We start from the raw sequence: 15,768 nt of genomic DNA, 5'->3' as shown, positions 1-15,768 counted from the left end.
ACCTTTTCACGCGATAATGGCTGAACGGATTTCGATGAAAATTGGAATATAAATTAAGTTCGTTGTAACTTAAATTTTAGGCTATATGGCATTCAAAATACATTATTTAAAAGGGGGCGTTATAAGGGGGCCTGAATTAAATAAATCGAAATATCTCGCTTATTATTGATTTTTGTGAAAAATGTTACATAACAAAAGTTTCTTTAAAAATAATTTCCGATAAGTCTTATTCATTGAAAAATTTTGATAGAACTGATATTTAATGAGATAAATGAGTTTTAAAATTAAAATAACTGCCATCTTAAGGCCGTGTAATGAATTAAAAAACAAATGACTTCGTCTATAAGGGGCCTTGGACAGCAACAATCGCAAGCTATGAAAGATAGCCTACAGATAATGTTTCTGTGTTCGTATGAAGTGATATCAGAAGCTAAATTAACCGATTTGTATAATTAATTATTAATTTACCATTGTAAAGTGTAGTTTCTCTAGATGGACATAATGCTATAATGTTATTACAGTAACTTGTGAGTGAATCGAGGACAGGTAAGATTAAAATAGCTTCTTATGCACAGAAAACTTGATGGGCTATTCTGTACATTCGTTTCCTGTATTTCCTAAAATAATTTTTATGACCGAATGAGTGTCTCTGGATCAAAATGATCGCATTTTAATTATGCAAATACAATTTAAATTAAGTAACATAATAAACGATTTATCCTTATATCAAACACGAATGTTCCCTGGATCAAATGTCCTATTTTAATTATGTAATTACTTTATATTTATTTTCTAACAGGTGCAGCGGAGCGCACGGGTACGGCTAGTTTAAAATAAATATTATAGTCCACACACATGATCTGAAGACATTAATTCATCAATTTAAGCACAGAAACTTAATCATGAACAAAAGCAAAAAATATCTTTTGAATTCAATATTTTCTAACGTTAATAGCAAAAATGAGAGTTCAGATAAGTTAAGGGAGGGGCAGTCCCCCCCATGCCCTCCATAACACCACCTATGGTTGCAACATACAAAAATCGAACTAAAATACGTATAACCCGTCTGAAGAATCATTGCAGACGGCAGGTAGAGTAAACTTGGACGTAAACATGCGATCGATACTGCATTACGTCACCCTGTTCTGACGTACTATGCACAGCCCTTCAGTAAAGAAATGCCTCAGTTCAGTTCGTTCAGTTTGCTAGTCGGTATCGGAAGTGTGTGTGTACACAAGAGCGAATGGAAAATCCAAGACACACGTCACGCGAAGTAGAAGATTATATACAATGTGCTAAAATTTTGTAAAGGAGAGAAAAAGAAAGATCTTATCATTCCATTAACGAACGCTGTGAAAAGAACAGCAACGGCGGTGGGGAAGAGTGAAAGAACAAAACATATTGTAGCTAAGGAGGTGAGGGACCAAAGCGCATTAGAGGACAATTTACAACTTCTGGTAAGCCGCCCAAATTCAAAGAAAATTGTACTCGATGACTTTGAAAAATATGTCATCCGCAGAACTTTTTTAGAGTTTTATGAGCAGAGATAAAGAAATTCCGACCCTAAGCAAGCTTATGAATGTTATTAAGGAAAAGATACATTCTGGAGACTGCTGAAATCCATGGGATACAAATTTAAGAAATGCAAAAACATACGATATGTCTTAATGGAGTTGTCGGACATTGTTGCAAGTCGTGCAGCATACCTGAGAATGCTAAAACAAAACGAAAAGGGGCCAAAGAAGCCAATCGTTTATACAGATGAAACATGGGTTCATACTCATTATACCGTATAAAAGTGTTGACAGCATGATAGAGTACAACGTATGCATGTAAACCAAAGTGTTGGGCATCGGGCTATTGTTGTTCACGCTGGTGATGAAATGGAATTCATCGAAGAGGCCGAGTTGATGTATGACTCCAAATCTTATTCTGCAGATTATCATGATGAAATGAACGGCGAAAATTATAATAAATGGTTAAAGGAACGTCTCCTACCAAATCTTCCATCTGAGTGCATTGTTGTGTTAGATAATGCAAAACCACCAAAGAAGACTGCATAAAATGCTGCTAGTCTGTTAAACATATCGGGGGACGAATATTGGCATCGTTGCGCGTTAATGGAAGAGGAAGTTGAAAGGATAGTAATACACATGAGTAGTGATAAAGAGTGTGGTGAAGATGTCATGTATTGTGATAGGCCAGGTAGCAGAACAGACGAAGGCACTTCAACTGATAATGTGGATGAAATTGAAGCCTCTGCGTCGGGCATGCAGCTATTTCTGCAATAAGGTACTGTACGTGTATATACCGTACATATGACAGAAAAAGTAAATTCAATTGTGGTATTAGTAATTGTATTTGATTATAACAGCTGTTGATGTTTTTATTGTCAGACTGTACCAATATTTCTCCAGCTGACTCGCCACGCATCGAGACTGAGAGGATCGCATTCACGACACACGAGCGCCCTCATCTGAAAACTGCAATGTTTCCTCAGACGGGTTATAATCAAAGCTCGGAACTTGGGGACTTGTGTCTTTGCACGTGGCTAAGCGACCCGACTTCAATGTCAACAAACTTCCGTTTCCAGCACGGAAGTACTGTCAGGTCTATTATAAAATTGGTTTGTGGTTGGAACAACATATTGATAGTATTATGGTAGGTTGAAACACGTAATTTTATAGAATATATATAATAAAAATAAACACGAGAAATATATCAAATTTACTGTTCTCCCTGTACATTTTATTACAGTGTATGACTACGTACATTCCAAGATTTTCGAACCCATAACTTCTTCGCCTGTTAGTTAAATATGATTTGAAACGAGGAAACTTACTTCCACGTCACGTGAATTGACGGGAGAAAACTTAACATACTGAATGTTTTCACTGTCACTGTTTTCTGTTCGATTTTCAGCAGTTGCTAGCTGATTTCGTATCTGAGAAAGATAAGTATATCCTACAATTTTCTCGAAAATAGTTTTCAATTTGTGTGTCACTGCTAAGGTAGGTCCCTCTATACTTGATCCGTGGCTATGGACAAATTTTCCACCAATTTAAGGGACTGCAATGTCTTTCAATGAATGCCCGTTTCCAGCCTCTGTTCGTGTGTGACACAACTTACAAATTATAAACTCACCATTCGAAGAAAGTAATGTATCTCCTCCGAATTCCTCCACGAAATTCTGTGCCTAAAATAAAAAAAAAATGTATTTTCTAATTTCTATAATACCCATTCGAATAACACATATTTTCTAATTCCTGAAACAGACCGTTTACCTATAATTCCCTGAATGTCATTGGTTTTGACATGACACAGTTTCGTCGTTCGTCTTCCTGTCATTCGATGTGACCACTTTCTTAGTACACACGACTGTCCCTGAGCACTTGCAGGGAGAGCTTTGTGTACGTTGTACCTGTAACCTTACTCAAGCACACGACACACAAGTCCCCAAGTTCCGAGCTTTGGTTATAATAAATCAATGTTGTGTATAAACAGAGCTTTCGTGAGTCCGTTACACTACGATTAGCATGAGTGATATTATATGACACTCGGGATCTGAACTGAATCCTCTATGGGAAAGTGATTACTACTGAGTTTTCTATTGCACGCGACAGTGAAGGCTTTTTTCTTTTGACGAAAAAAGTGAAAAAAAAAATTGTCTAATTTTCAGAGAGAAGGTAGTTTCGGTTGTGAAGGATTCATATAGGACGCCAGTTGACTAGAAAACATATTAGAAAATAGGTAAAAATTGGGAAGAATTGGTTAGTGTAGATAACCTGAAAGTGATTATGTAACACGTGAAATATGGGGGTAGAACACTTCAAAATGAAAGAGAAATGCGTATTTCACTTCACTTAGTACGAGTATATGCAAGGCATATCAAAAGCCTAGCCTAACCTAACCTAACTCGTCACATTCCTATTTGCAAGGCATTCAGAAACCTAAACGAAACTAACTTAACCTGTCACAGATTCGTATATGCAAGACATACGAAAAGCCTAAAGGAGCCTAAACTAATCTGTCACACATTTTCGCATTGTAGAACTTAAAAAAATGCAAGTTGGAAGTTTTAGTGTAGTGTGCTATAGAAAAGCCTGATTATTCACTTTTGGAGTTAGAAAATGGGGCACATATTTAGTCTGTGGGAAAGTTATTACTACTGTTATAAAATTTCGTTTAGAGCGCCATTATAAAACACCATAGGCCTATTATTCAATGTGGAGATATAGTAGAATTGGATCGTGAAGGCCTTCTGTATTATCTTCATTCAGGTAATGATAAACTTGCGATGGAAAGAAGTTTATTCAATTCTGCTGCGTACCAGAATATACAGGGACATCATTTTATTTTTACTAACATTTTTAATATTAACCTGTCTATACCTTTGGATTAATGACTGAGACTCGGAAACACCGTTTGCTACCCCCTTCCACGACTGGAGTTCGATGATACTGACGTAATATACAAACAAATCACTTTACTAGGTATAGGAGGGAAGAAAAGTAGTTCATCCATTTACGTAAATTAGGAAATATCGCGATTTTGAGTTTCATAATTTTCATTAGGTTTTTATTTAATCAAAATACAGTACTGTGTTAACAATGAGTGTTTTTACTCACGAACTGAGTTATCCATGCGAACGTATTCATTATGCAGTGTATATTATACTGTCTACAGCACATTAGCGTACAATATAGAGAATGAAGTTAAATTGAAAAATAATCATAATATGGATATTTAAACACATTTTTGAAAATGGTGGCCGTTCATTTCGATACAGGCTTCAGTTCTTTTGTGCATATTATCGCACTATAGACTATTGTACCTAATTCCAATTACCAGTTTCGTCCTTCGTACGAGTAACTCATGTTAAAATAATTCTGTACCTACTCTATAAAAGAGTACCTTACGTACTGTAAATTCAATCTTCACTTCTGCCCAGTCCGAAAAGATAAAATTACTCAGACATGCTATCTACTGTCCATCCAAGTGGTTATGTCGCAGGATCGTAGAAAGGGGGGGTGGAATCACGTGATTGTTAATTACTTAACGAGGCTCTTTTATTTAAGTTATTTTAAACAGTTGCATATTACGTAGACGTCCAATTAATTCCTAACAGAAATTAATGTTTTCAGAAAAGAGCTAAGAAAGCCCAGCCACTAGTCTTTACAGAGGGGCGAGCAGAAGCAGGTGGGGGAAATCGGGATGCGACGTAGGCAAACGGACGACAGTACCTGTGCGAAAATATGATTCAACATTGGAAATTTTCGTCACTGGAGAACGCGAACATATTTCTGAAACGTACTATAATCACTAACTCAGTACTGAGGCCTTAGTTCTGTGTGGACAGTTGGAACTTCGTTAGTAGAAGGGGTGGGAGTGAAATACATTCAAAAACTCAGGTACAATAAAAGTTGAAGTAAAAATAAAATGATGTCCCTGTATTATGGATTATTAGACTTCTTTTATCTATAGTAGTCTCAGTAGAGGTTTTGTTTTATCTAGAGAATATCAAAATTCGAGTGGGATTTAATTGACTATTACACAATTAGAAAAACGTATATAAAGATTAGAAGAAATAAAGTACTCTAATACAATTAAATATTAATTGACTTCCTAACTGATTTGAAAATATATTATTGTACCATCTCATCATTACAAATATTCCGACAGATGGCAGTAGTGTGTTATGAGCTATTCTCTTGTTATCAGTTGTACCAGCTACATATAATATCTTCATTGAACTCTATAAACGATTAGTAATCAAGAAGGCTTTGTTGATTCAGTTTTATTTTTATTAAAACAGTTGCAGTCTACTTCAATTATCATTATCTTAAACAATCTCTGATACGTGACTATCCATAATCTCATACAGCAGAAGCTATAACACAACCTAAATAATATAAACAAGATAAATGATAGAAAAGTTTTAATTAAGGAAGATGAAATAAACATGAATCATTTTAAAAGGTACAATTATTGAAAGTAGAATGCTGGCAAACAAAGAAACAACTGCTAGGGAGGTGATAAAAATTGTAGGATAAGCAGCCATGATTGATAGAAACACGTCGTTCTATACCGTTTTATTGGTCAAAAGTAGTGTGGCGTAGTAAAAGTGTAATAGTCTTGAAAAAATAATTTTATGTTTATTTTAATTTATTTTCCAAACAAGCATTTTTTTAATTTGTGTTCTTTTTTAAGTATGTTGACATTCGTAGGCTCAGTTGAGATATTTAAAATTATAGAAAAATGCTTACAATGTAAGTATTTTTATTTAAATCTATTTATTTTATACTGGTACGTGATTTATTTCACTTTGTTTAAAGCATCGAAACACCCGCTAATCATTAAACCGTCCTCACACGTTAAGGTACCGGTCTGCATTAATGTGCACGCTGTTTCAATCTTCCACTGAGCAAATACACAGTGCAGCAATCTGCCAATCACTGCTATAAACAAACCAGGTTTATGCCGATTACGTATCACGGTTTTCAGTAGTAGAACCTGCGTCGTTTCAATATTAGATTTGCCTTTACGTATTAACTCCGTTTATAACGTTTCTTAGTTTAAAAAGCAATAAACGTTTCTTAGTTTAAAAAACAATCTGTGGTGTTCAAATGAATAACAGAGCAAGATTATAAGTTCAAATAATTTTATGCACGAGTATGTGAATTTTCTTTTGTCGAGTATTAAACAAAACACGACAGGCACACAATGCTCATTTTATAGGGCCGTGACTCAGAAACCATAATTTTGTGCAATATTCCAATGTTCTTTCGATATAAATTTTACGGCATCGTTACAGAAACTGTAGAACTAACTTAACTGAACATCAAAAGCTACTATATATACTAATAATAAATCTGTAGCCGAAATTTTTCTGGTAATTTTCGATTTTCCAAAAATAATTGGTCCTAACATATATTATTAACCACCCTGAAACCGAAAATCGCTTTTTTGAAATTTTTGTCTGTCTGTCTGTCTGTCTGTATGTTACCTTTTCACGCGATAATGGCTGAACGGATTTCGATGAAAATTGGAATATAAATTAAGTTCGTTGTAACTTAGATTTTAGGCTATATGACATTCAAAATACTTTATTTAAAAGGGGGGTTATAAGGGGGCCTGAATTAAATAAATCGAAATATCTCGCTTATTATTGATTTTTGTAAAAAATGTTACATAACAAAAGTTACTTTAAAAATAATTTGCGATAAGTTTTATTCCTTGAAAAATTTTTATAGGACTGATATTTAATGAGATAAATGAGTTTTAAAATTAAAATAACTGCCATCTAAGGCCGTGTAATGAATTAAAAAACAATGACTTCGTCTATAAGGGGCCTTGGACAGCAACAATCGAAAGCTGTGAAAGATAGCCTACAGAGAATGTTTCTGTGTTTGTATGAAGCTGAGAGGATAAAAAGAAATATGAAGTAATATCGGAAGCTAAATTAACCGATTTGTATAATTAATTATTATTTCACCATTGGAAAGTGTAGTTTCTCTAGATGGACATAATGCTATAATGTTATTACAGTAACTTCTGATATAATATAATATAATTTAATATAAAATGTAATGTAATGTAATATTATATAATATAATTTAAATTATTTGAAGGGTTCAGAACCATAGTCAGCCAAGCGCCATTTACTGAATTCGTAGAAACAAGGGTTAAAATTAAGTTATTACCATAATTAAATGGAAACCTATAACAAGTAAAATAAAGTATACACATTAAATCTAAATGATGTCAATCTTCATCAAACTATGGTTGCATGTAATAAAAATTAAGAAACATGTTAAAGGAATTGTCATTGCACCAAATGAGTGTCTCTGGACCAAAATGACTGCATTTTAATTATTTGGATGCAATTTAAATTAAGTAACATATTAAACGATTTATCCTTCTATCAAACACGAATGTTCCCTGGATCAAATGTCCTATTTTAATTATGTAATTACTTTATATTTAATTCTAACGGGTGCAGCGGAGCGCACGGGTAGAGCTAGTTAACAATATATTTGATGTGATATTACGTATTATCAGTACTAGACATCCATTCGCTTTCAATAGTCCACAGTCCCTTCACGAATTGGTAACGTAGGGGAAGCTCTGACTATTGTAAATATTTAGACAAATGCAAGAAATATCGCGTTCAGTAACTATTTCTAAAACGCCACGATTTCCTTTAACAGTCTGGTGGATTATTTTAGGATCTCGCTATGCAATATCCTCTTCGGCTATCCTTTGCACACAGTCACTATTGGTACAATTTTTCCATTTGTACTGCTAACATTGATTTCACGATTATTGTTTATATTACTACTCGTTTCTTCTAAAGTAAAAGCTGCGTCTTTTAAAGTAAAAACGTTCTCCCTTCGAGATTTCACCTTACACTAGTAACAAACTCTACTTTCAAAAACACGCTTTTTATTACAAGTAAATCTAGCAGTGATCACAATAATGTCATTACCTCTGATATGGCCCTCTTCTAAGTCCCACGTTCGATTCCAGGGGCTGCACCGCGTGTCTTTGTCTATGATTGCAGTATCCGTCCCCATCTCACCACCCATCAACGTTTCACCGAGCACTGTGCGTTTGTTTGGTTCGCATCCCGGTTTCCCCCCTCCCGTTTCTGCTCGCTAAGGGTAGTGGCTCGCCTGTTAGGACAGCCTTCAGGGTCGGATTTAGGTATAGTGCCGCGCCTAGGCTATGACAAAATTTGCCGCCCCCCAAAGTCCTACAAACAGTTTATGAGCAGCTATTATACAGGTGATGTTTAGTTTAAATTAGTTTAAATGAAATGTTACAATTCAGAAAACAATAAATTACTGGAATCAAAATACATGCATCTTACTTGTGAATTATAAAGATTTCCTTCGCAATTTCTCAGAGAAAGCACTGATACGAGCAAATGCTGGGTAACTTTCGGTGCTGGACCCCGGACTCATTTCACCGGCATTATCACCTTCACATCATTGAGACGCTAAATAACCTAGATGTTGATACAGCGTCGTAAAATAACCCAGTAAAAAAAAAGAAAGCATTGATGTCATCAAAGTCGATCTGACGAAGCGCATCAGACTCGATGCAAAGAAATACATTAGGACTTATTCATTGTTGAAACAAAATTGATTTGTGAAAGACAATCTTTGGTTTATTTTTAAACATTGGTTTTGTTACTGGTATAATTACAAGTGTTTCTTACTTCGATAGGAAGTATTGGTGTAAGTAAATTCAAAAATAAACTCCAACTCTTTGCGGAATAAACCTTTCATATCAAATTACATAGTGTACAAGCTGGAAAATGATTAAATATTATTGTTGACGATATATTATATTGGAAATGTAACTGAGAGTTGTGGTTGCTATTCATAGCGATCAATAATAAACACATCCAATTTGATTTTCAACAATGCATTCTTGTTTATACAAACGGTTATATTTAAGCAGTTTCGTACTATAGTAGTAGCCTCGTTTAATTATTAGGCAGCGGCATTCTTTTTAAGATTTGTAGGTCTTTATTGCATGCACCGATAATAAAATGAAAATGCGACGTTGTCACGTCTTGTTTGTTGCTGCTATATATTAATATAACATGGAACAAGACACACTGCTAAAATTTGCAACTCTGGTTTATATATACACTCCGCGTGGAGTATTGGAGCGGCCTTCAAAAGACTTGACGACAATGGACAGCGCGACATAATTAAAATTATTGAAACTACAAAGCTTCCGTCCTCTTTGACACCGCTAGCCTACTAATTGAACGTGGCTACTTTATAATAACGTGATAACGGAATTACAATATAACTATGCAGCTGCACACTTTCCTTTTACTCTCGCCACGACCACGACAATGCGATAAGAAAGAATATCCGACTTCCACAAGATGTTCAAGAACAAACTTCAGAAACAATTTAGCAACAAGTGTTTTAAAAACAAATTTCACGGAAGGGAGAAAAAATTAAAAGAGAAGAGAAAAGAAAGAGAGAGAAAGAGAGAGAGAGAGGGACTCATCACGGGTGCACAAAAAAAGCCTATTTCAGCTGAAGTGCTTAGGGATATCCGATGTCCCTCTCGATAAGAATATCTACAGTCTGAGATGAAAAGCAAGTGTTAGTTCTCATTTTACGTAGCCCAAAAAGTCAGGTAACAACAATGGTTAACAATCGCATCCAGTAAAAAATAATTACATGGTAACCTAAACGGAGATTATTAGAGGCCGACTTTTGACACGCTGGAAAAAACAAAATTTATCTGAAAATGAAACAAGTTTAAAGTCAGTCTCATTTGGTAGAGAAATATACTTACTTACTTACAAATGGCTTTTAAGGAACCCGAAGGTTCATTGCCGCCCTCACATAAGCCCGCCAGCGATCCCTATCCTGTTCAAGATTAATCCAGTCTCTATCATCATACCCCACCTCCCTCAAATCCATTTTAATATTATCCTCCCATCTACGTCTCGGCCTCCCTAAAGGTCTTTTTCCCTCCGGTCTCCCAACTAACACTCTATATGCATTTCTGGATTCGCCCATACGTGCTGCATGCCCTGCCCATCTCAAACGTCTGGATTTAATGTTCCTAATTATGTCAGGTGAAGAATACAATGCGTGCAGTTCTGTGTTGTGTAACTTTCTCCATTCTCCTGTAACTTCATCCCGCTTAGCCCCAAATATTTTCCTTAGCACCTTATTCTCAAACACCCTGAACCTATGTTCCTCTCTCAGAGTGAGAGTCCAAGTTTCACAACCATACAGAAGAACCGGTAATATAACTGTTTTATAAAGAGAAATATACAGGGACATCATTTTATTTTTACTAACATTTCTGATATTAACCTGGCTATACCTTTGGATCAACGGTTGCTACCCCCCTTCCACGACTGGAGTTCGATGGCGTAATATACAAACAAATCACTTTACTAGGTATAGGAGGGAAGAAAAGTAGTTCATCCATTTACGTAAACTAGGAAATATCGCGCTTTTGAGTTTGATAATTTTCATTAGGTTTTTGTTTAATCAGAATACAGTACAGTATTAACAATGAGTGTTTTTACTCACGAACTGAGCTGTCCCTACGGACATATTTATTATGCAGTGTATATTATACTGTCTATAGCACATTAGCGTACACTATAGAGAATTAAGTTAAATTGAAAAATAATCATAATATGGATATTTAAACACATTTTTGAAAATGGTGGCGGTTCATTTCTATACAGGCTTCAGTTCTAATGTGTGTAATTCCAATTACCAGTTTCGCCTTTCGTACTAGTAACTCATGTTGAAATAATTCTGTATCTACTCTATAAAGAGTACCTTACGTATTGTAAATTCAATCTTCACTTCTGCTCGATCCGAAAAGATAAAATTACTGAGACATGCTAGCTACTGTCCGTCCAAGTGGTTAGGTCGCAGGATCGTAGAAAGGGGGGAAATCATGTGACAGTTAATTACTTAACGAGGCCCTTTTATTTAAGTTATTTTAAACAGTTGCTGGGTATAATATTACGTAGCTGTCCAATTCCTAACAGAAATTAATGTTCTCAGAAAAGAGCTAAGACAGCCCAGCCACTAGCCTTTACAGAGAGGCGAATAGCAGCTGGTGGGAAAAACCGGAATGCGAAATAGGCAAATGGACGACAGTACCTGTGCGAAAATGATGTAATATTGAAAGCTCTTTCGTCATTGGAAAACGCGAACATATTTTTGGAACGTACTGTGACGGTAAGGCTACCATGACTGAATACGCGGTCTTCGATCTGTGTGGAGGACGGTTGAACTTCATTAGTAGAAGGGGTGGGACTGAAGTACATTAAAAAACTGAGGTACAATAAAAATTGAAGTAAAAATAAAATGATGTCCCTGTATAAACTAGCTGATATATGAAAGAAAAATACTGTATGTATTTCAAACAATTTGCAACCTTGTATAATTTTTATCTCTTGTGTATGTTAGGCATAGCCTAACATCTATATATATAATTTGAACTGGTAATGGAAATTACGGGAAAACGGCTGAACGGATTTTAATAAATGGCCCCTCATTTTGAAGCTTCGAACCCAAAGGTTTTCGGAAAAGTAGTAGTTTTCAGTGAAATGTCAATTTTCCTACATGATTTTCCTATTTTCCAAAATCCATCTGTTGTCAGTTTTGAGAACTAATTTTATCGAATCACGGCCGACTTGATTGAATTTCAGAACAAAACACACACTACAATAAACAATAGGCTATTACATGAAGGCCATGACCTGCAGGATTGCCGACATATTTAGAGTTCAATTCAATTTGTTATTAAAAACTGATTCTGCAGTGTATAATAATTTTCTGAGTACAGCTGTGTATTGGATATTCAAATGTACGAAACTTGAGATGGTTTGATGACATTATTAGCATTAGAAATTAAATATTATTATAGTTAATATCATGATGCATCTATTTTTCATTAATTGTACATAATATTGATGCTGTATTGATGACATGAAAGTGAAACGTTTTGAGGTTATGTAAGTAAATGTAGAGAATATCTTAATTTAGATCTTCATTTCTATAATTTACTGAGTGGCTGCTATATATAACTACAAAACTTAAGATAATAATATTGTTATTAAAAATCAAATATTTTTATACTTATTAACCCAGTCGGGTTGGGTCTTTTTCATATACTTAATGGCGGTGTAGTATAGATATTGATGTGTCATTGTCTTCAGTATTGGCTCGAGAGAGCGCAAAAATTACAGTTCCTAAGAAAAATATATAAAAAGGTATTACTTACTGATAAAATAAGAGGCCTAGAAAATTTTGTAGTCTCCAGATCATTTCAGCAAGATATCTTAGTAGGATAAAATTATTTTACGCTCTACATTTCAAGTTCTACATGCAGCAGCTGACATTTTTTTTAACTTTTGCCTACAATCCACAATGACCTGAAATAGCTATTGCTATCGTCCTGACATTGATACTTGCGTTTTCGCGTTGAAACTCAAAAACTGAAGTTGGATAGGTTCAAGAGAAAGTATTTGGCCTAAAAACATCCATTCAGAGGGAGTATGTTTCATTATTATGGAAGCAAATAACTATTAAAAAGACAAGTATTCTTCATTGAAAATAAATCTGAAAAATTTTTATTTGAACGTCTAATGAACTTAGTTTGCAGCAGCATTTGATGCACAAGCCACTAGTTACTATATAAACACGATTTGTACAGTATAATAGATATGTAGCGATGCGACTTATAGTGTTGCTGGTTGCATAAGCTGGGAAAAAATATGGTGATACTAGTCAACCATCCTAGGACCTGACTTGGAGCTTAGGTGCTTACCACTAGCAATCACGCTACACATCCTTTTTCCATTTGTGATGAAAGACTGTCCGAACGGGAAATGATATTTTCAACATGGTATGGCCGCTACTACTAGTAGGACACAAATTGTAGTTTCTCCCGCATATGGTTAAATAATTTAAAATCAGTTAAAATTTTAGTTTAATAGAGTCTATAGATCAGGGCTGGGCACCAAGTGCGGATTCTACTCTCTCGCGGAGAGCCTTATGACTTCTCTTCATCCCCTTTCTTCCCCGCCGAACACCGCGCAGCGTTGATTCAGTGACGGATGAATATTAAGCGTCCTCGTTTAGAGTCTAGTTCCGCTCCCGATGCCCAGCCCTGTTACAGACGATCTCTAATAGCGCGCGTTCATCAGCGAGTAACAATAATGCTATCTGATTTTCTCCCTTCGCACCAGGACCCCAGATGTGGACTACGACTGGGACAAGATGACGGGGAATATGTACAACTACTTCACTTATGGGGCAGCATGTTCAGAAGTGGAAATCGATTGTTTAACTGGAGATCATAAGGTAGGTAATGTTTAACTGGAGATCATAAGGTAGGTAATGTTTAACTGGAGATCATAAGGTAGGTAATGTTTAACTGGAGATCATAAGGTAGGTAATGTTTAACTGGAGATCATAAGGTAGGTAATGTTTAACTGGAGATCATAATGTAGGTAATGTTTAACTGGAGATCATAAGGTAGGTAATGTTTAACTGGAGATCATAAGGTAGGTAATGTTTAACTGGAGATCATAAGGTAGGTAATGTTTAACTGGAGATCATAAGGTAGGTAATGTTTAACTGGAGATCATAAGGTAGGTAATGTTTAACTGGAGATCATAAGGTAGGTAATGTTTAACTGGAGATCATAAGGTAGGTAATGTTTAACTGGAGATCATAAGGTAGGTAATGTTTAACTGGAGATCATAAGGTAGGTAATGTTTAACTGGAGATCATAAGGTAGGTAATGTTTAACTGGAGATCATAAGGTGGGTAATGTTTAACTGGAGATCATAAGGTAGGTAATGTTTAACTGGAGATCATAAGGTATGTAATGTTTAACTGGAGATCATAAGGTAGGTAATGTTTAACTGGAGATCATAAGGTAGGTGATGTTTAACTGGAGATCATAAGGTAGGTAATGTTTAACTGGAGATCATAAGGTAGGTAATGTTTAACTGGAGATCATAAGGTAGGTAATGTTTAACTGGAGATCATAAGGTAGGTAATGTTTAACTGGAGATCATAAGGTAGGTAATGTTTAACTGGAGATCATAAGGTAGGTAATGTTTAACTGGAGATCATAAGGTAGGTAATGTTTAACTGGAGATCATAAGGTAGGTAATGAGTTCAGGTTGTTGTAGAACGCATTAAATTATAACTGGGACAACAATGTGTATTAAAATTTAATGTGTTCACTAATCCCATTCAATAATAATAATAATAATAATAATAATAATAATTTATTTATTTATTTATTTATTTATAATATTAATGTGCGACACAACAGCACAACGCCAATTACAGTTTAGCACAAGATACAAACAAAACAACAAATGATGATGAGAATGAATGATAGAAATGGCAATGAGATGAAATACAATCAATATAATAGTCTACATTAATCAATTGACCAAATGCAACAAAATAAATAGCACAAATAATAATTATTAAAATTAGTTCAGTGAGATAATTAAAAATAATGGCAATTGAATAGAGTGAATTACAAATGTATTAATGAAATCAAATAATAATAATAATAATAATAATAATAATAATAATAATAATAATAATAATAGGTACGAATTAAGTTGAAATATAAATAGGCATTAACTTGTGTTAAATTACGTCCGAAGCTTCAGATATAACAAGTCTTCCGAAGTGATTATATCACTATTAACACTGGTCAACAGTGATTTTGTTAAATCAAAAATTTCTGCCGTTTCTTATGTAATTTCAACTGCTGATTTCAAAAATGAAGTCAGAATTTTTCTACCACCCACCTTTTTTTTTATAATTTTAGAAAAATTGAATTATTTTTATTGCTATATACTACAGTTCTTTATAATAATAATAATAATAATAATAATAATAATAATAATAATAATAATAATAATAATAATAATTTATTTATTTATTTATTTATTTATTTATTTATTTAGAATATTAACGTGCAAAAACAACAGCACAAGACCAATTACAGTTTTGCACGATACAAAACAGAACAAAACAACAAATGATGATGAGAATGAATGATAGAAAATGGCAATGAGATGAAATACAAACAATATAATGGTCTAAATAATCAATGATCAAATAATAATTATAAAATTACATAATTAGTATAATGAGATAATTGAAATAATGGAATAGTCTACATTAATCAATTGACCAAATGCAAGAAATAAAATGGACA

The 15,768-nt window shown here is 34.4% G+C and overlaps 1 protein-coding gene across 1 annotated transcript in view; it reads left to right on the top strand.

Moving 5' to 3' along the window:
• The window catches only part of LOC138700323 (xanthine dehydrogenase-like), a 129,667-nt gene that overhangs the window by 101,987 nt on the left and 11,912 nt on the right, over positions 1-15,768 (top strand). The window contains exon 25 of the mRNA XM_069826866.1: positions 13,763-13,877. Coding sequence (XP_069682967.1) covers positions 13,763-13,877 — 115 coding nt within the window. The remainder of the gene's footprint in view (positions 1-13,762; positions 13,878-15,768) is intronic.

The sequence above is a fragment of the Periplaneta americana genome, chromosome 5 (assembly GCF_040183065.1).
Source record: "Periplaneta americana isolate PAMFEO1 chromosome 5, P.americana_PAMFEO1_priV1, whole genome shotgun sequence".
NCBI classification, from domain to species: domain Eukaryota; kingdom Metazoa; phylum Arthropoda; class Insecta; order Blattodea; family Blattidae; genus Periplaneta; species Periplaneta americana.
The sequence above is the reverse complement of the archived record's forward strand: the minus strand, read 5'-3'. Positions and strand labels throughout refer to the sequence as shown.